The sequence below is a fragment of the Acomys russatus genome, chromosome 28, assembly GCF_903995435.1.
Source record: "Acomys russatus chromosome 28, mAcoRus1.1, whole genome shotgun sequence".
NCBI classification, from domain to species: Eukaryota; Metazoa; Chordata; class Mammalia; order Rodentia; family Muridae; genus Acomys; species Acomys russatus.
The window spans coordinates 1,441,663-1,463,484 of NC_067164.1; the positions used below are offsets into that span (position 1 = coordinate 1,441,663).

The 21,822-nt window shown below is 47.6% G+C and overlaps 1 protein-coding gene across 8 annotated transcripts in view; it reads left to right on the plus strand.

Moving 5' to 3' along the window:
• The first annotated feature begins 13,369 nt into the window (after positions 1-13,369).
• Positions 13,370-21,822, plus strand: part of Dcun1d4 (defective in cullin neddylation 1 domain containing 4) — a 68,649-nt gene continuing 60,196 nt past the window's right edge. For 4 of the 8 annotated variants that reach the window (XM_051170381.1, XM_051170382.1, XM_051170383.1 and 1 more), the window contains exon 1: positions 13,370-13,510. In XM_051170381.1, the coding sequence (XP_051026338.1) occupies positions 13,486-13,510 (25 nt within the window). In that variant the 5' untranslated portion in view covers positions 13,370-13,485. Of the gene's footprint in view, positions 13,511-14,430; positions 14,483-15,038; positions 15,064-21,822 lie in introns of those variants that run through there. The other 4 variants (XM_051170384.1, XM_051170389.1, XM_051170390.1 and 1 more) reach the window with 4 other exon arrangements.

Genomic DNA, 21,822 nt, shown 5'->3' on the forward strand with positions numbered 1-21,822 from the left:
ATTAGACCCAAGAGCACAAATCTAAAAGAAAAAGCCTCAATTGCAAACTTCTTTAACAGAACCAAGCTCAGCAGGAGACACAGCATGAAGTTGGACCCCTTCCTGTCTTGGAGTGGGAGGCAAAGGGCACACCCAGAAAAGTGGCTGCCTTTAATATGGGAACAGTAGAAACACCGATGGGAAAACTGAGCTCTCGTGGCAGACAGAATCGCAGAGGATTTGGGGGTGACCGGCACCCTGGAACAGGGCCTTCATAGATGTGACATTCAGCTGTAGACTTGCAGCTATGGTTAGCTGAAAGGCAGCCCCGTGGCTCTCAGCACACCGAGGCTGTACAAAGGCTGTTGCCTCTTTTCCTCATGACACCAATTCCTCTATTGTCCACAGCCAAACTCCAGACAAACCACAGCCATCTAACATCTTAGTTGTTGTACAAGCCCAAACTGCAGATGCCTACACCTAGAAGAAATGCAGATGTGGCCTTGGTGGGTGATGGAGAAGCATGAGAAGGATACTCTCTCCCTCAGGCATCACCGCTTCTTCCAGCTACAGTGGACGTATTGAGGAAAGATGGAAGGACAGAGACGCCATAGGAAGCTGCCTAGTCCACTAACGTTTGCACTATTTCACCATGTAAGTTGTTTCTACACTTCTTTTCATAGTAGACTGATACACCCCTTTACAAAAAGAAGAGAAGACAGAAAAAGACTGTGGATAGGAAAGAAGCCCCTTGGTCTAGCATCTGGTGGATGCCTCTTGCTGTGCGAGAACCGAGAACTCTGACACTAGCAGCGTTGGCTTCCGGCATCTCCTCTTTCCCAGTTACAAACCTACCATTTTGTAGGAATTGCGCCTTAAATTGGACCTTGTAAATACCATTTACAAGGAAAGACATGCCTAAACTGCTAATGGCTTCTGGTTTTTACCTTATCACATTATGATTCCATCCAAGGCACCTCTGGGGAGAGAGAGAGAGAGAGAGAGAGAGAGAGAGAGAGAGAGAGAGAGAGAGAGAGAGAGAGAGAGAGAGAGAGAGAGAGAGAGAGAGAGAGAGAGACAGAGACACAGACAGACAGACAGACAGACAGACACACACACAGAGAGAGAGAGAGAGAGAGAGAGAGAGAGAGAGAGAGAGAGAGACAGAGAGAGAGAGAGACAGAGAGAGGGACAGAGACAGAGACAGACAGAGAGAGACAGAGAGAGACAGAGACAGAGACAGAGACAGACAGACACAGAGACACAGACAGACAGACAGCAGATAGGCAGAGACAGACAGAGAGATAGAGGAGAGACAGAGACACAGACACAGACAGACAGACAGACAGACAGACAGACAGACAGACACACACACACACACACACACACAGAGAGAGAGGGGGGGGGAGAGAGAGAGAGAGAGAGAGAAGAAGGAAACCACCAAAATGGTCTCTGTGGCCAATGCTAAGACATCTAAGCGCAATTCTCTCTTAAGGAGTCCATACTCACTCTAGAGCATGCTATATTTTTCCCCAGAACATCTTCCTCTTAACTCACGTCCTTCTGTCTTCTAGCATGCCATGACTCTCCTTTCAGACACCTAATTCATGCTCTTAGATCTGCCTTACTCTTTCTCTGGTGCCTTTCTTTCTATTTTTAATAGACTCCAACTCTGCTTTGTATTGTCTGGTCTTAAAATTCTTTCCACATCCAAATCAGGAAACCAGTTTTACCTGAGGTGAGGTCCATACAGGTGTAGCTGTGCCTCTGTCCCTGATGCCTATGACAATGTGTCCACAAGTGAATCATTCTTCTGATTCATGAGATGTACTTGAGTTTCCACTGTCTGCTAGAGGCGGTTTTAGGTCATCAAACATAGAGATTTTACACTGAATGTCAGGAGGCCATGTGGAGCAAAAGTTCCCATGGAAACTTCATCAGAAGATAAGCCTGGCAGAGAACATATAAGGCTGGCTAGATTAGAGGGGCGGGCCAGACAAACCCTGCTCTCTAAGCCCTTGGTAGTGACCACAGATTTGAACCACAGAGAGACATTTTGGAAGGGAATGGATCCAGAGACTACAGAGCCACCCAGGCAAGGCCACTGTGTTGTTTGTTCCCTGTGCTTGGAATGCTCTTCTGATTGGCTTACCAGTCCTTACCCCTGTGACTAGTCATCTCCTGGGCAGGGGCGGGGTGTTGGTTATTTTTCTCACTGCTGTGATAAAATACCTTGACAAAAGCAACCTAAGAAAGGAAAGGTTTATTTTGGCTCACATTTGAAGGCACCGCATGGTGGGAAGTCAAGATGGCAGGTGCCTTGAGGTCACAGGAAGAAAAGAGCCATGAAAGCATATGGTTGCCTTAAAAAAAAAAGATTTCTTTTTATAGTATATATGTTTTGTCTGCATGCATGTGTGTGTCCCATGAGCATGCCTGATGTTTAAGGATGCCAGAGGAAAATGCAGTGTCCCCTGGAACCGCAGTTACAGATGGTTGTAAGCCTCCAAGTGGGTGCTGAGAATGGAACATGGGTCCTTTGATAGACCAGCTGCTCTTAACCGCTGGGTCATCTCAGCAGACGTTTCCCCTTTTATATAATCTAGGATCTGAGTCCAGACAGTGGTGCCACCCACAGTGGGTTCATCTCCCCTCAGTTCATCTAATTGAGATAATCCCAGAGGTACGCCCAGAGGCTGATCTCTCAGGGGGACTCTAGGTCTCAACAAGTTGACGCCTGAGTTAGCCAACACAGGGACTATCCCCTCCCACCACTCATCTCCCTGACTGGATCGCGCCTTAACTCTCGCTGTTCTACTCATGACGTTAGAACAAATTAGAAAAGGGTGACATATTTGCCAGGACAGGATCGACGTTTGAAAGACCAGCTGACCCTTCCTGGAGGAGAGCAAGGCTCTGGGCTTCTTGAGCTGAGTCCACGTGGGTTTAGCTTTGCCCAAACTGTACAATTGTTCACAGAAGCTAAACCACAGCTTTGATTACACACGCTGTGAAAAAATGGTATGCCCTTCTCAATGCCTGCTAAGATGCTGGCTTCGTTTTGCTTTAAGGGACGTCTATTTAAGGTATGTCTCCTTGCAAGCGCAGCAGCTGTGGCTGCTTGTTGTTTCCTAGAACCAAGTGCGCTCTCTGACATATCAGAAACCCTTGGTAATGGTCTTTTCTAGAATGAATAAGTGAATGGCTGTAGGAGTAAGTTTCTGTCATCCACTTCCCCAGGATTGCCCTTTGCTGAGGTGGGAGTTCTGGCCGTGGGCTGTGCTGTGAGGCCACGGGCAGAACCGCCATTTTGCCTGTTTTAAAATTCCAGAGAAGGGAGTTGATTGGTCCAGCTGAGGTCACATGCTTGCTTGGGAGTGGGGCTTCCTGACTTCGTTTCGCTTACGTTCCTGGCTTTGTTTAGCAAATTTTGCAGAAAAGGGGGGTGTCCCTCTGAGTAAAAGATGGGGTGTGCTAAACAGCAACTGTTGGCGTCCTCCATTTATACCTCCACAGGTGGTGCTGAAAGCTTTTGGGTCCTTGTTTCCACACAGAGCTCCCCTTTCACATGGTTCAGGCCCATGGTTCCATCCCCTTTGTCCTGGTTCTGTTCTGAGGCAAAATTCTGTTTCAGTGTTATAGGCTACTTGTGGATAAAGCCATGCCAGTGGACTGCCTTGATCAAGCAAGGCTTAATGGAGGTGCGTGAACAGGAAGAGTGACCCGAAGGGATCTGAGGGGTGACTGGAGGAAGTAGGTTGCGGTCTTCCCCCATCAATTTCTAACCTGATCCTTGTTTTCCCTCAACTCAGTTTACTCAAGAACAGCAAGCCTGTTATCCACAAGGGTCTGAGGAAATGAGACATTGGAAAGGTAAGTTGTGACAGGCCCAAGTCAGTCAAAATATCCATCAACTGCCCCTCAGTGTGCAGTCTGATGGGTTCCCTGAAGGTCTGTCTTCTGCTGGGACCCGAGTCTTACTGCATCAAAGTAGCCCCAATCCAATGTCTGTGTTGGAAGGCTTTCTACTATAAAGCAGAATACCAGAGATAGTAAAGAGTAGAGGTTTACTTGCCTCCTGGCCCCACGGCCCACAGTTCTGGTCTGCAACTAATTGGCTGTTATTTTGGACCTGTGGTGACTCGGCACACCGCGGCAGGAGCGCATGGCTGGTGGGAAACACATTGCAGGGAACACAAGAGGGTAAGGAGAGATTGGAGTCCACAACCCTTTTCAAGGCCAAGCCAGTGTCATCCCTGTCCCCTGTGTGTTCCCCTCCCCTCTGTACCCCCAAGCTTTGTGCCTAACTAAGGACTTAGCCTTTAAATCATGGGCTTTGGGGGGTAGGGAGGCAATCCAGAGCCAAAGGATAGGAGGGAGACCCGGGCAGCAGAAGTGAAGTGACTCCATCTTGTGCCGGTAAGCAGGGAGAGGTTCCTTACAGCTTCAACAACAACCCAGCAGTTTCCTATGAGTGTCAAGATTGGATACTCTCGTTCCAATCCTCCAGGCTCCTCCTCTATGGCTTTCCTCTAGGCTGATGCTCTCTTCACCCTATCAACAGGAAACAGGGAGGCTTGCCTTCACCTGCTAAGGGTAGGTGAGCAATACGAATCACATTGGGAAAGCCATTTTCCAGGTATCCTGAGCATCTGGGAGGCAGGGGGATGGGAGCATGGCTCTGCCCCTCCCAAGATGGCAGGGCTGCTTTGGGTCCTGTTCTTCCATCCCACCAAGTGAGGTCCTGCTTTGGATCTGCTCATCTGCTTAACAAGGAAGGGAGGAAAGGTCCCTGTCCTGGACCAGAGGTTTATGATGCTCCTTAACGCTTCATGGGGGCTGAAAGCAGGCTTGTTCCCAAGGGCTGTGCTCAGTGTGCCGGCATACGTAGGGCCAGAAGAAGAGACTCAGACCCACCCAAGTTCAAGGGAGCCAGAGTGCGTTTTTAGGGGCAGACAAGCAGTCCTAGCTAAAAGATTGTTGAGAGAAATGATAGAGCACACCGGCCAAAAGAGAAGACCAGAGGCAAACCTGTTGGCTTAGATTCTCCCGGCATCACACCAAGGAGCCATATGACTCTGGGCAGGTTACTTTACCTGTGTGTGCTTTAGTCTCATTTGTAAAGTGGGTTGTACAAAAGTACCTACTTCCTAGTGTGGTTTGGAGGAATGAGTTCACTCGGTGGTACAGAACAGTGCCTGGCACACAGTGAACAGCGAGTTTAGCAATATCACTGTTCTGAAATCTGCAATGTGTGGTATCTTGGAAGGTTTTGCAAAACTGAAGTGTTGGAATGCAAAGGGAAGTTGTGATGTTAGAGCTTCGGAGCCAGACACAATGGCGGAGATGGAGGGATAGAAAATGCAACGTGGGCCAGTGTGGGGCTCAAGGTTAACCCAGGGTAAAGGACTATTACTGCAGCACAGGGGCAGGCCAGTGGAGAGCCCTGGTGCTACTCTCTTGGGGGAGGAGCAAGGAATTGATTTGGGGTCCTGGAGCCAGTGGGGTGAGGAGAAGAAAGCATCAGATGACAGAGAAGGCAGTGAGGACTATAGATGGAGAACTGGAAACCTGGAGGCTACGGTGGCCTCAGAGGAAGCTGTGCTGGCTCAGGCCCAAGCTGGAGGTGGAAGAAAAGTCTGGAGTGAGATAACGTCTATTCTTGGCACTTCTGTCCCAAAGAACACGTCTCCTCTTGCCCAGTGCCTCATCTTCACACTGAAGGTACTGCCCTTACCTACCAGCTCCCCAATAAAATTCTGGTTATTTGAGCACAGGCCCAGGTGTCTGCAACGCTTAGGAAGGAAACTAACAGAAAGAAATTAGTCCCACTCTGACAGAATTGCAGGTAGATATAGAGGAATTTTAATTCAGAATGTGGGTGCTCTGGCAAGAGATAACATCCAAAGACCTTCTAGGTCTGTGTGATCTGGCTAGAATGCAGGTACACTGGGAGGCAGAGGCACATGCCAGAGACAGAGGCAAGCAGATCTGAGTTCAAGGCCAGCCTGGTATAGAGCAAGTTTCAGGTAAAGGAAAGCTTAGGTCCAGGCTTGGTGGTGCAAACCTTTACTCCCAAACAATGAATGGAAAGTTAGTTTGTAGTTTGAAAGTGATGTCTAATTGAGTGGCAAACAAAGTGACAGTCAAAGATTTGACAGAAAAGGGTGTGCCCGAAGCCGGGTGGTGGTGGCATACGCCTTTAATCCCAGCACTCAGGAGGCAGAGGCAGGCGGATTGCTGTGAGTTTGAGGCCAGCCTGGTCTACAAAGCGAGTCCAGGACAGCCAAGGTGACACAGAGAAACCCTGCCTCAGAAAGAAAAGAAAAGAAAAGAAAAGATGTGCCCAAGTCTCAGGAGAACAGAGGAAAGAGAAACTAAGCGAGCAAAACAGAGAACAAGGGAGAGAGGAGGCAGTTTTACTGTGACAGTAATAAGACAGGTTGCAGAGAGAGAACATGCTAGACTCAGGTGAAGACAAAACAAACAGGGGAATGAAAAGGAGCCAGCAGATGAGACCAGATTGCTAAAGTTAGTTTGACGTCAAGAAGAACAACTCAGTCAGAAGCTGAGAGAAGCCAGTTTGAATCAGTCAGATTGGAGAGGAGTTTGAGCCAGAACAGCTGAGTTGAACCAGCCAGCCCATAGCTCAGAAAGAACAGCAAAAGGCAAGCTTATTCAGCAGCAAGTCTCAGAGGCTGAAAACATTCTAGGCCTACATTAGATTGTACAGAAGCTAGAAGCTCCCAGGACTAGGTCTAGGTTAATCAGGCGAATAAAAGGGACTTTTGCAGGTAACCACCAAGTGTTGCCTGAAGCCCCGGGGCTTCAAGAAGGCAGTACCTGTCTAAACTAGATATTCTTAATGAAGGACGGTGGTGGGGTGGTTATGACTCTGAAAAGGGTATGACCTTACAGAATGCTGACATTGACCTAACCTATCTTGGCTAAAGCAGGAAAGTATAGTAATAGGGAAATATCTGGGTTTGTTAAAGAAAGTCATTTTCAGGTAGATAAATATGAGTTCTGTTGTTTATGAGCATTTGAGCATTGGCATGGTCTATTTCAAGTTTGGAAGCACTGATTTTTCTTGAGTGTGTAGATACTTTGCTTTTCTTCCACCAACACGACACCCATGGTAGGTTGTACGTAGCATCCATTAGGGGAGAGTTTGTGGTTGGAGGCCTGAAGAGGCAGCTTCAACTTTGTTGTAGGTGAGGCTGGAACCTGCTGTCCAGGTTTGGTTGTCCTGTGGGCTAGTTTTTTCTAGAAGAGGAAGTTCTTACCCCCATAGTGTAGTATCACCAAGGACATGAACATACATTTTCCACAGCTCCTTCCCCCCCTTTCCTACTGCAGTCTGCCTTCTCCATCCACTCTCCCAGAATGCTTCACTCTGCTGTAGTAAGATGCTAGGCTTCCGTGCAGCCTCTGAGATCTGGAGATGGATGGGGTCTCCTGTAACGCCCTGAGAGGGATGTTAAAAAAACATTGTATTCATGAAAGCAGGCTAGAGGAGGCAGAAAAATGAAGAGCCTGACAACACACAGGTGCTATTGTCCAGGGAAAATGATTATTCTTTCTGTCCATCTCCTGCTAGCTGCAGTAATTGAAGAAATGCTATATTCATAGAAGTCACCACAAAGGTCAGGCATTGTTTAGACTGAATTGGAAAATTATTCCTTCTGAGATTGAATTAAATGCAACTTCATTCGGACTTGATTAGCTCAGTGTGGAACAAGGAGAGAAAATCCAGTTCAGAGACCATGTAGTAGGGAATAAATACATTTTTGTTCAAACCCTGCTAATTCCCTAGGCAGGTGTAATCCCCACAAAGTGAGAGGCCCTGGGTAAAAATGAAACAGCCAACCTAAGCATCCCACATCGGCTCTAGAAAAAAACACTTAGTTAAAACTCTATTAATGCTACCTGATAGCTGTGTGACAAGAAATCTGGGAAGTTAGAAATATTTTTTTAAAAAATGAAAATTCCTTTATTGCTACAATAGGCAAAACAAATTCATTGCTAAATGAAAAGAAATCGGAAACATGATGTTAAGTCTAATTGGAAAAGTCTCAGCATTGTTAAGGGATCCTTCAGATGACTGCTTCATTAGGAAAGAGTCATTTTTAGTTGAAATTATCCCTGAGTTGGGAAGTAGCCAGCTGTACCTCACAGGCACACATCAGGCTCATTGGGAAACAGCAAGAGGCCCTGGGCAGTGAGAGTTCATATGCTGCTTCTGGCTTTATTTTCCTAGTCCTACAAGTGCCTTTATACACTTGACCCTGTTGTCCCTACTTACGCCTTGATGAAACTATTCCTGTTTTTGTAGATGAAGAAAGAGAAGCCCAGATGTTTTCTTTCGGACAAGCCCTTGCTATGTAGCCTAGGCTGGCCTCGGCCTTGTCATCCACTTGCTTCCGCCTCCTGGGTAGCACTGTGCTTCATTTGATGGTTGTAAATGGTAGTCTTTTTTGCTCCAGGCTGGCTCATGCATAGTGCTCAAAGTCATTGGCTGGAGTTCATCCTACTAGATTAAAAGTGTCTTAAGGACTAAGAAGGTGCCTTGGTAGAAAAGTGCTTGCCACGGATGCATGAAGCCAGTAAAAAGCTAGGTGCCTGAGTGTATGAATGTCATATCAGCACCGGGAGGGAGGAGTCAGATGGATCCCTGTGGCTTGCTGGTTAGTCAGTCTAGGTGAGCAACAGGTTTAGTGGGAGATTCTGTCTTGCAAAAATATTATGGAGAACATTTGAGAAAGGCACTTGATATCTCTCTGTGGTCTTTACATATGTGCACCCAAGTGCACACTTACACACACACACACACACACCATGCACACTACACACACACACCACAAAGTGTTTGATATTGGCAACTGTGGCACTCAGGGAAGAGTCATTATTTCAAAGTACAAAGAGGAGAAGTTATTCATTATGGGAATACAAAGTCTTCTAGAATGTACTACAATTAATTGGCTTGTTTTTTGGGTATCAACTTTCCATACTCAGAGGACTTCTCTGTGTGAATTCCCAATATGAACGCAACTTTTTCTTCCTTAGACAAATGTTTGCATTTTCCGCCACAGTAGGCTGCACTGGTGACTTGTCCCAGTGCGCATGCTCTTGCATCCCCGTCTCTGTCTTCACTGTAAATTTTAGAAGCCAGAGAAGAAAGAGTGCAAGTGTCCTAGTTAAGTTTTTGATGCTATCATAAAGCACTGGCCAAAAGCAACTTGGGAAGAAAAGGGCTTATTTGGCCTCCAGATTTCAGTTCATCATCTAGGAAAGCTAAGGCAGGAACTCAAGGCAGGATCTGAGCCGATAACTTGGCATTATTGCTTTCTTACACAACCCAAGAACATGTGCCTAGGGATGGCATCACTCACAGTGGGCTGGGCTTTGCCTCATCTATCATTAGTCAAGAAGATGCTCCACAGACACGCCCACAAGCCAAGCACTCAAGAGTTACTTTCCCAAGTAGTTCTAGTGTGTGTCAAGCAGGCAAAAACCAGGCAGCACAGTAAGTAACTAAATATCCACTAATCAGCGAGGAGCTAGCTTTAGCGTAAAAGAAAGAGGTGGTGTGAGAATCAGCATGTGACGGAACGTGATAGCAGTAGCCATAGCAACAACCTCACCATTGCTTAGGGGACATTCCCTGGACCTATGTTGCAGGACTCAGAATCTAAAATGTTTACAATCATTACAAGATTGAACCACACTGTATTAATTATAAGCAATTATAGAGCCTATTATTTTCACTGGTTTGAGAAAATGACAGACATGCTCTCTAAGCTAAAATGTCCAGTGAGGAGTTGATTTAAGAAGGGTCCTAAAATTAAAAAAAAAAAATTGGGGGGACATGTTATAAAGATTTCTTTTATTTTTATTGTGTGTATGTGTGGTCTGTGTATGAGTGTGCATGTAAATACAGGTACCGTGGGAATTCCCAGAGCTGAGTTGAAAGGCTGTAATGAGCTATCTGACATGGGTGCGAGGAACTGAACTTCTGTTCTCTGCAAAAGTAATCCTCTCTAACCACTAGTCACCTCTCCAGCTTCCCACGTTGAGAGTAGATTACAGATACAGTGTTGGCTCATAAGAAAAACGGAAGTGTCATTAAAGTCCCCCCACCCAAGTTTCTTCGTGCGTTAAAGTGTATTTTAAGCTTACATTCCACGAACATCAATTCTATGAAGTTACCTGTTTATGATTCTGAGGAAATTAACTACCCTGTCCTCTCTGAATACATTTTATGTTTTTACTCATTTTCATCTCCACATCCCTCATGCCCACTTAGCCTGACTTTTGGTAACTTGAGTTTCACACAGCTCTGTCTGGAATCAAAGGTTACGTTAGTCCCTCCATGCTGTTTTCTCTCTTCATGCTTGACCAGGGACATATGTAGCTACTAATCTAAGCAGGACCAATTCTACTCTACTCTCCAGGGCTACGCTGGCTTCCATTCAGTGTCCCAAACCCAGTGCACATGGGACAAGCACATATATTGGGATCTGTGATATTGGGAGGAAAGTTTAAAGCCCCAAATGTGTGCTATTCTTTCTCTCACTAGACTTCCATGTGAACTTTTTGTATAGGCTTAAGGTATTTCAAAATGTATTTTGTTGAAATTAATATTATATAACTAACAAAATGGGAAATTGCTGAGTCAGGTACCAGTGGACACTCCATAATTTGTTCGTTTGTTACTAAACATTCTAAATCGGTAACCAAGTACTATGAAGTGACATGGTGCACCCCAAAGCTGCTGATCCGAGTCTCAAGACACTCAATTATTTCTCTTCTGGGATTTGTATATGAACGATATTATTTCAGTAAACATATCTATAGGGATTTTGCTATTGGGGAATGTTACCGAACGAGAAAAGAAATTGAAATATATATTAATATTATATATTGAAGAATGCCTTACTGGATTCCATGAAAAGGCCATATTCCAAATAGAATTTGTATTGACCAGGTAGAACTTTGGAGTAGTGGGAGAGAGTGCCATCTTGGGGAATCTGAGGTTTTCTCCTTGGACCGGTGTGGTGATGGGGAGGTGTGAACAAGGAGCTGGAAACTGGAGTTGTTAAATACTGCTTTGTTATTGTCCAGCCTGATGACTTGGATCAGAGATTTACCTCCTTTGAACTTTAAGACTCTTACAATGAGGAAGTTGGGTTTGGTAATCTCCAGGTTCCTTTCAGATATAAAATTCCCCAGTAGTTGTCATCCACTTCACTCAGGAGCAGTGTGTCAGCACCCACCACTGTGCTGAGTGCTGGAGAGATGAAAACATAACTACAAGTTCCCTGACCATGAAGACTTACAATCTTAGGGGTGGTTGAACCATCAGGGCCTTATTCATAGAGCAGTTGTTTTGTTATTCATGAGATTTGAGCAGTGAGGCTCAACTGACTAAGAAAGTATAGCCTCTCAGTTCTCAGGCTCTAGCTGAGCCACTACTGTGATCTGGGTAAATTAAAGCCGTATTTTACTTGAAAGTAATCAGACCGACCCTATTGGAATGTAAGCTGAGAAACAGCAAAGGTTGAGAATTCTCTCTCTACCCCCACCCCCACCCCCAATACCTCGCATGGATCAAGGAAGTGCTGAGAGCTAGGGAGAAAGCAAACAGGCAGGTCCTTTAGACTTAGTGATCTCTCAACGACAAAGTTTGCTGCAGATAAATCAATATAGCAAATTAATAGCTAATATAAATCATGGGCTTATTTTAAGTTAGAAGTAGCAAGAAGCAAGCACTTTTCTGTGCAAAAGAAAACTCACACACATACAAATATTTTACATACAAAAATCTCAGAAACATGGATAAACTGTAATTCTTGGTTCTCTAGATTAGGCTGGGATCAGAAACAGAAACATGAGCATAGGAACATGTTGCTGGCCCAGAGTAAGCACTTATTAATTACTGGAGTCCCCTACCTGGGAGTCTGCAGGTACATTCCTTTGTCTGTGAGGTTTAGCTAAGACCCTGTCCTGTTAACGGAACCCAAAGGGATGCTCTGTGAAGGATTATGTCTTCAGGTGTAATTCTGAGATTCTGCAATTTGATGAAGTAAATCGTATGCACCTGAATGACAAATATGAGCGGTAACATTATAGGGATGCAGTTTAACTTACAGAGAAATCGGGGATGGCGAGATGGAGCACATCACAACGACGGTGATGTAGATGACAAGGTCTCTGCTAATCTTGGTATTGTAACATGTCTGGCTTGTAGAATTCCGAATCCTAACACCTGACCCCTTTGTCATCCTCGGCCGTATCCACTGTCTGTAAATGGATCTACAGAATGTCTAGGCTGCGGTTGGGGCAAAGGCTGTGGGAGGTGAGGAAGTGGAATGTGTGTTTGCGGTAGGGGCGGGGCGTCCCTCCTGAACATATCTTACTTAGCATTATTAGATTACCATAGAGATTGTGGAGAACTGGTTTTCAAATGCTGAAAAACAGAGGAACAAAAAACAAACAAGCAAAGAAACAAAAAAGGTGCAGCATTTAAATCCAACATAACTCAATATTTTGACTCAGGACAATCCCACTAAGGATTCCCTCTGTCAAACAACACGGTTCACTCTCCAGCCCGGCCTGACTTAGAATTCTGAGACTTACAGTCTGGGGACCTGGCTAGCCCCAGTGCCGGGCTGACCCTAGAGTCTAATGTGGCACTGGGTTTCTCTCGCTGTCTATGGACCGCAGATGTGTCTGACGGACAATGCCTGCAGCATTGGAAACCTTTGACGCAAGCTATGCATGACTCTGAAAAAGAAGCGCATTTCCAAAGTTAGGGACAGAAAGCTTGTGGGATCAAAGGGAGGGTTTTGCTCCATATGAAGAATCGGAGGGTTTTTTTTCTTTTTTCTTTTTCTTCTAATTTCCTGCGATGAGAAACGACTGAGAACCGGCGCGACCTTGGCGCGGGCAGTAGCAGGATCTGGCTGACCACCTCTCAGGGAACACCGGTCCCTGTCACCGGAGCTGAGTTGCAGGTCACTCCTCCTGCTTTGTTTCAGACGCTTAACCCGGGCTCTGGGTTGGGCTTCGGTTTGTCTCCCGCGCTAGGATCCGCCCGCCATAGGGCGGGGCTTCAGGGTCAAGGTGGACCAATTCCCTAGCCTCGCCCCTCCACGCGCTTTCGGACCCCAGGATGACTGACAGCCTCTGGGTCCAACCCGCGGCTCCGAAAAGTGGCCTCCGTCGGGGGCGGTCGGCGGCGAGGCGCCGGGGCCAATCGCGTTGCAGGCTAGGGGGCGGGGCCTTCTTGCCATCTCCAGGTGGTGCAGCCAGCACTCCTTCGGCCAAATGAGAGCCGGAGAGGGGCGGTATCGCGGTGGGGTGCAGCCAATGAGGAGGGCGGGATGGGCGGACCGGAGTGGCAGCCGCCCGTCCTCTTCTGCGAGCTAAGGTTTGGGAGTCGGTGGGGGGACCGCGAGTGGAGCGCGGGAGCCCGGGCGGCAAGCGGGTGTGAGCTGCCCGAAAATGCACTCGGATGCTGCAGCTGTCAGTGAGTAGCGCAGAGCCCGCGGGCCAGCACACCCGGTCCGCTCCCGTGCTCCCTTCTCCGCTTCCCCCGTCCCGATCGCGCTGGAGTCCCTGGCCTGGGAGCGGGCTGATCGCCCCCCTCCAGGAACCGGATGGCCATGACGCCGCGGGCGGCGGGGGCGGGGGCAGGGGCGACGGGGAGGTGGGGTGGGGACTGTCTGGCTTTCCTCGGTGGGGGAAGGGGGGGACATGTTCTGACGGCCGGGGGCCTAGAGTCGGTGGTGCATGGGGGTGGAGACGTCGGCGGGCGCTGGCAGCTGGGGTCTAAGGTGGCACGAGCGGGCAGGGAGAGGGCCTATGGTCCGGGTGCAGGGTGAGGTTTGTGGGGCTGGAGCGGTGCAGTCTGCTGGGGAAGGCGGGGGCGGGGGTGAGGGGGAGCGGGGGGCGGGGACAATGGGAAGGAGGGCTGGGGGGGGGGGCGGGAACAATGGGTGGGGAACGGGGGCCGTGGCCCGGCCGGTGAGGGGATGCGGGCTGATGTAACGGGGACACAGAGTGGGAGGCGCCGCGGTGAGATAGGATAGTTGAGGAGTCCCGTGAGCGGGACGGCGGCGGGGAGTGGCCAGAGGGCTTGGGGGCAGGTGTTGGGACTGTGGGGTCCCTGGAGGGGTGGATGGTGGATAGAACTGCGGTGCAGCTTGGTGGCTGAAACAGGGCTAGGAGGGTTGCGGTGTTAGTTAGGAAGAAGAGGAGGTGGGGAGGAGTGGGGACTGGGAGGACTGTCATTCCCGGGTTCGGTGCTCTTGGGGCGGGGTGGGGGGCGTTGAACTGTGCATTGGGGGAGGCGCTTCCTCCCGGGAGAGGCCGGGTCCTGCCTAGGAGGGGACCGCCCTGAGCCTCGGGGTGCGCGGAGGGGAGGGGGCGGGGCCGAGTACCCGGGAGGTGTCCAGAGGCTGGCAGTGGCCACCGCGCTTAGCGAGCAGCGGGGAGCTAGGTCAGCGCGGGCTCGGGCTGTGGGACCGGGAGGCAGGCCGCCGTCTGCGAGCTGACCCAGCCCAGTCGGATCCTGGAGGCATGGTGGTGGGGGATTAGCATAAGGGGGTGTCGGGGTCCCCAGCGGTCCGTAGGTTTGGCAGTGTGTGACGCAGTTGTCTAATTTCTAACCATCACGTGTGGAGGCTGATGCGTCAGGACCCGCTACTCTGTACGGAGGGCCGCTTTGGAGGCACAGGACCAGGTGTTCGAGAAGCGATCTCGGCCCGAAGCACAGGAGGGTGCTTTAGGGGTTTCCTTTAGGGTCTGGCTCCCGGAGCCGGTGTGAAGGGAAAGGCAAGCTCGCGGAATTCTGGGACTTGTAGTCCCTGCCGCGCTGGGCCGCTGTTAGGTTGGGTGCACGTGGGTAACTGTGGAAACGAGTCCCAGAATGCAGCGCGCCCCTTGGAACCTCCCTGCTTGGCTAACTCGTGCTTTATGCCGCGGAGACCCAGTGCGTTCTCTCCGGGGAGGTACCTGGGTTCCTTGGGACAGTGTCCACCGCAGAGGGCGAGCCCAGGTCAAGTCCTGGCCTTTCTCCGAGTAATTATATTTCCCTACATCAGGTAGCCTTGCGGAGGGAATGTTTAGTCTTGAACCATCCGGCACACTTTCATTCTAAAGCAACGACTGTCACGGAGCATTTAGAGTGGATTCGGAGTATGGGAGCTCAGGGTGAAGTATACAGCCTTACATAACTATGGTAACTAAGTAGATACACGTATCTCCCTTGTCAAGAAAATACAGATAACTGCACTGGTATTTCTTGGGCTATTTGGTTTGTCCAAGCATTAGGGGCTTTGGGGGAAGTGAATCGAGAATGGAAGCTTAGTGGAATTTGAGGTTGAAATAGTCTCATGCTGGACCTGAAGTGAAATCCTAAAGGTGAGCAAAAGTATGGTGTCTTCAACTTTTATGTAAGTGCAGCGCAAACGAGGCCATTGTTTGCCCTTTAGATGCCGGGCTGTACAGCCCTTCCCTCTTGACTATTACTAGCCTTCCCGAGTTTGTGGACTCCAACCACCACACCCTTCGCCACTTCTCATTGGTGGTCACTCCTAAATCAAATGTAGGGACTATAAGATTGGCTCAGAGGTGATAGATTATTTTTGTGTGGCGGTAGATCAGATATTATGAAACTTGATAATAGTTATCAGAGGGGTGTTTTAATGACCCAATGGTAAATATCTAGCTGACAAGTTTAAAGATTTGGAAATCACTTAACAGGGTTAAGACGATTCTGAATTTGCGTATGTTCTTTTTAAAGTTTATTATTTTTAATTGTGTATATGTGTGTGGGTGTGCACATGTGTGTGATGCAGTGGAGATCAGAAGAGGGATTGGGAGCCCCTAGAACTGGAGTTACAGTCGGTTGTGAACTGCTCAACATGAGTGCTAGGAATGGAACTCAGATCCTCTGCAAGAGCGGTAAGCACTCTTAACTGCTGAGCCAGCTCCAGCGTTACAGGATGGCTTTTAAAATAAGGTCTGAGAAACTGCCTAGTATGTGATGCTTTAGGAAAACAATCCTTTTTTTTTAAATTAATTTATTCTTGTTACATCTCAATGGTTATAGGAAAACAATTCTTGCAGTATGTATACACACACATATACATATATATGTCATACATATGTATGTATTATGGACATTTTTCAAAAAAGTATTCAGTCCTGGGATTTGCTCTTCCGTGATAAGGCTAAAAAATGCATGAGGTCTATAACTGTCTTTAAGATCTAAAGAAAATATTAGTCTACATTTCTTCTGTTTTTGTGTGTTCGCATCACATCCTGAAGGCCCGTTGCCCTTCTCATCAACATTCTCCAGTCTGTAAACCCAAAACGCCCTAGAGCAACATCGGCCTGTCCTTTCTACCGTGGTGTTTGGGACCTTTGAGTTTTGACCCTTGGCTAGGTCCTATATTTTCTTGTGGATTTAGCTATGCATTTAAACATTTCAAAAGACTTTTTTTTTTTCAAAGGTTCTCAGTATTGGAAAGCATTCTTTTGGGGGGATGGGGGAGGCAGTTGTATTAGTTAGGATTCTCTAGAGCAACAACTTACAGAATTTTACACACACACACACACACACACACACACACACACACCTCTATTAGAATGATTTACAAGCTGTAGTCTAGCTAATCCAACAATGACTGTTTATGTATGGAAGGTCCAGGAACCCAGTAGTTGTTCAGTCCAGGGGACTGGATGCCTCAGCTGGTCCTCAGGATATACTGGGATCCTGAAGAAATAGGCTCTAATGTCAAGTGAAGGAACAGACTGGATAGTGAGGCAAGAGCAATCTGGCAAAAAAAAACCAAAAGCCTCTGTCTTCCAGAAGAGGGCATGGCCTAGATGAGAGGTGCGTCTTCCCACCTCCAGAGATCTGGATTGGAAATTCATCTTCCTACTTCATATTAAACAAAAATCACTCTCAGGTGTGCCACTCCATTTTGGGTTTTAGTTAATTCCAGTTGTAGGTAAGTTGACAACCAAGGGCAGCCATCAGTGTGGTCTTGTCTATAAGCCAAAGAAGAAAGCGCTCTCATCCTTTTCCCGGTTGGGAATTTGTGGACATTTTCTCTTAATTCTCCATTCTTGGCTCACAGAAGGCCTTTACTTGGTACTTGATGGAATCCCTCCACCCCTCCAAAAAACCACTTTATTATCTCTTTTGTTTTTATCTTGAGGTGCTGCAATTTACTTCCTTCTTCCTGTTTTGATGTTTGCATTATTTTCATCTTAATCACTATCACGGTCACCCTTGCAATTGTAGCCAATAATTAATTACCCACTAATTCTGCTGACAGCAACAAAATACAGCCTGGTACTTTATAGCCTGTCAGGATGCCTTTGGTAACTACTGACTCCCAGGGACATCCACACTTGAGGTGTACCAAGGTGTTTCCATACATTGGAAAGAGGTTGTATATGTGGCCCTAGCTTTGTAATTAGGCAAGAGGAAACCAAAACTGGTTGCTTTTGTTCATTTGGTTAATGAAGCCACAGTAATTTTAGTCACCCTAGTTGGAGCCTGAGATGCTTCTTACTCTTTTCTGATTTGTGGTGGGAGGGGCTATGTATTCCACGCTTATCTTGTTGCTATGACCAAGTAGCTGACAACAGCAACTTGAAGAAGAAAGGGCTTCCTCTGGCTAACAGTGTGAGGATACAGAGCTGGGAGGGAGGGCAGGAGTGCAAGGCAGCGCGGTACATAGGAAGGAGAAATGATACCAGCTCTCTGCCACTGACTTCTTTCTGGCCGTTCATTCGTGGACCCAGGCCATGGGAAGGCGCTGCCACACTCATAGGGGATGTCTTCTGTCCTCTGCTAACCCCCTCTGCAAAGTGTACTCCCAGAGAGACCCACAGTGTGGCTCTTATGTCATTCCAAATCCAAGCACACAGGCTGTGTCTCTTCCTAATCCCCACAGTTGTCCTCTCTCCCCGACCCATGACCACCATCTTGGGTCTGATGCAGTCCTTTTTGTGACAACCAGTGCTCCTGCGTGAGGCTTAGCCTGTGCTACGTTGGTCTCTCAGTAGCTGAATCATCTTTGCTTTTAGTATTTCCTTCTCTACTCAAAACCCTTGAGGGCTTCCAGGTTGCCTCCTCAGAACAGGAGCCTGGTGGTGGAGGATGGCCTCCATAGTTGAGGCCTGGTGTCCCTGTCTACCCTCGGAGTACAAGGCGATAAGGGACCAGGGCAATATTATTCTTCCCAAGACCCAGTGCTGGTGACCTCCTTTCTCTCGAGGCGCCAAGGGTAATGCTGCATTCCAAGTAGCACCACTAGCTGGGTAGCAAGCTAGATAGGCTTTTGACAACATCTCACATTCAGGCCGTAATATATCAGTGTATAAGCTAAGTTTGATTGGAGTGTCTAGTATTGCGAGATTAAAATGCTTCAAGGTATGTGCAAAGGACGAGGAGACGTGTGTTTGGGACAGAAGGCTAGAGCTGTCCCCAAGTCTGTCTGGGAGTTAGGTCGACGCTGTTTTGATTTTCTCTGTCGTAGGGCCGTATCTGGTCTTACGGCTTTATTTCTTTGTTGAACAATATAGTGAGACGAGGCCCGGTGAGAGGGCTCGGTGGTTAAGAGCACTAGCGACTCTTGCAGAGGACCTGGGTTTGGTTCTCAGCACCCACGCAGTGGCTAACCACAGTCTGTAACCCCCGTTCCAGGGGGTCTGACACGCTCTTTGGCCTCTGAAGGCATCAGGCACACTCGTGCACACATACCCACGCAGGTAAAATATTAAATGCACACAAAAATAGAAAATAATACAATGAGATTGTTAGGTGTGTTTTTTTTTTTTTTTCTTTCTCCCACTTACTATGTTACAATGTGTAAGTTAAAGCTAAAATTGATAGAGGACCATGTTCTGGTTGGGAGCCTGAGCTGGTGTTGATTGCTTCCTCCAGTTGGTTGGCACTGTGAAATTCAGGTTACAAGTACCTCTTGAGAATTATTATTTTAAGAACATACTTTAGAAAATGTATGTTAGGAAGAAAAACACTGAAATTCATTTAAAATAGAATTGCATGCTTTGTAAGTGTCACATGATGTCTTTGGAGCCAAGGACTTTTTTCTTCTGGAATGTCCATGGTTCTGTAGAGTGCCTCCTGAGGTTTCAATTGCTTTTTTTTTTTTTTTTTTTAATTAGAAAATGTTAAACGAGTTGTATTCACCTAGGAAGGCAGGCTGTCATTTTTGAAAGTCGTGAATATATGGGAAAAAAACCTAAATGATAGGAAAAAGACCCATACCTCCAGGGAGCACCACCTCTTCACGTGCGCGTGTGTGTGTATTGGTTTTGTTTTGTGTTTTTTGTTTTGTTTTGTTTTTGGTAGTCCTTTGGGGGTTTCGTTTCTCATGAGTGTTTAGCAAATTCTCTACCTGCTGCCTGTATCTGCAGGCTTGTCGAGCGGAGAGTGATGTATCCCAACACTGCCTGTCCTTAAGGGCTCTCTCTGGCTTGAGAGCATCCCTCCTGCCTCCTGCCGTCCTGAGCAAAGGGAGGCTGTAGCCTGAGGAGAACCACTGGTGGGTGCTCAGCCAAGGCAGCTCTGTTGGTTTTAGAGCTGGAGTTGGTCCAGTTGGTTCTGTCTGTGGGGAATCTTGCCATGTGCCTATGTTTGGGGATCCTTTCCGTTGTGTGGTCCACAGGCCTGGCTTTCTAGTTTCCCTTGTGAGTCTAGTGCTTTATTTAGAAGACAACCCAAAACAAAACTAACACTTCTGTTTAAACTCACCATAGTTGGTTTAAGAAGTCAGCCACAGCCCTGTGACTGGTCAGTTCACCTGGTAGAGGCTCTTGTGGAGAACAGCAGCGATCCCCCTCTTGGCTGCCTGAAGGCTCCACTCAGAGGTGACTGAAGGATTCATGTAATGTCCTCACTTGCCGTTGGCAGGAGCCAGCATTGCAGGTATTAAGGACTGGAAGCCACAAGCAGGCCAGCAGCTGGGTCTCAGCTGCAGCTGTGTGCTCCTGTTCCCACTGATGGCCTCTCTTGCCTCTGGGAAATCCATTTCAGAGGTGGGATGCTGAGAAGCTGAGTGCATGCTATGATTTGAGGGTACTAACCGTGAAATGTCCCTGGGTTTTTCTTGGGTAGAGTACTTTGTTTAGCCAAAAAACAATACCTGGTAGTTCTATTGAGGTTATAATTTACATATTATAAAATTATAGCTGCTTAAGTATATGGTTGGATAGACGGGGAAACAAATACCCTGGCAGAGCAATAACTAAGCTAAGATACAGGGCATTCTCATCACTCCAAGAGCACCCCCATGTCCCGCCCACGAGTCACCGCTTCCACAAGACCCCAGCTCTGGGGACTTAGCTCTTAAGACATATCTGTGTCTGTGTCCTTCTTGTGAATGCTTATTTTTCTTTTCATGAAGACACTACAGCATCACACACACATCCATGTTGTATGAACCATGTATGTCATGATGGGTGCAAAGGTTTTCCAGTGTAGCGTGTCTGTGGCCCAGCGACATGCCACCCAGTGTCTGTTCTGTGGATGTGATGGTGTCTTCTTTGTGCTTTGTGGAAGGAAGGCAGCTTGGGAAGTAGGAATGTGTGCTTGGGTAGGTAAAGCCCCTTGAGTCAGTGTTGGGGTTCACACAACCTTGCTATGCCATCTATTATTAGTTGTGAGATTGTAGGTTTTATGCTCACAGATTTCATGCATTAAAAACTACCTTCTCTGGGGCGTGGAGCTGCCAGCCACTGAGTACCTACCGTGCACAAGGCCAGTTCTTCATTTGTCTACAAGTTTTCATTCTGGGGTAAGTGAGGGGCAGATAACAAATACGTTTCATAGTGATTAGTTCTATAGAGAAAAATAAAGCAGAGGAAGTGTGTGTGTGTGTGTGTGTGTGTGTGTGTGTGTGTGTGTGTGTATGTGTTGAGGACAATTGGATGTTGGTGTGCTCGGGGAAGGCATTACTTACACATGCCTGATGTGAGCAACAGCAAGGAGGCTGGGATGCATGGAAGTGTGTTGGGGAGAGAGCTGGTCCCAGGGAACCCATGAGCTGAGGCATCTGAGGTGTTTCTGTTGCAGGTGATTGGTAGTGGGTGCCACTCCTTGGTGGCTGTGGTATCACAAGAACCTTGAGGAAAAGAGACAGTCTGTTATTTGAGCGGCCTGACATTCAGTTGTTGCCAGACATTGCTTTAACAGACAAAATCACCTGGAGCTTGCTTTTCAGGGAGTGGAGGGGCTACAGGGAGTGGGCAGGAGAGGGACGGATGTTGGATGCTGGGTTAATGGATGTCCAGGTTGTTTGGAACCGGTAGGAGGCACATGGCTTGACTTCCTAAAAGGGCTAGTAGTTATCCCGTCGGCTTAGCCTTTGGAGTTTTACTGGGGAAGGAGAGAAGTGAGTTCACCAGCGAGTGGGTTTGATGGGACAGTTGGAGTGGGCAGACCTGAGACAGCCAGGTGGCTGGGTGGGGAGCTGAGTGCAGGAGGAGGGGCAGAGGATAGGACCTGTGGGGTGCCTGAACGGAAAGGAAGTAAGAAGAAGGGAGGTGAGATGTAAAAATAACTTTTATTCTCCTGATACAGTTATCGTCTGTCTACTAATGTAGGCCTAGTCCTGGAAGTTTCTAGCCTCTGTACAATCTAATCTGGGCCTAGAATGTTTTCAGCCTCTGAGACTTACTGCTGAATAAGCCCGCCCTTTCTCTTTCTGAATTCTGGCTGGTTGGTTCATCTCAGCTGTGTGGCTCCAACTCTTCTCCCAGCTGACTGATTCAAACTGGCTTCTCTCTCAGCCTCTGAAT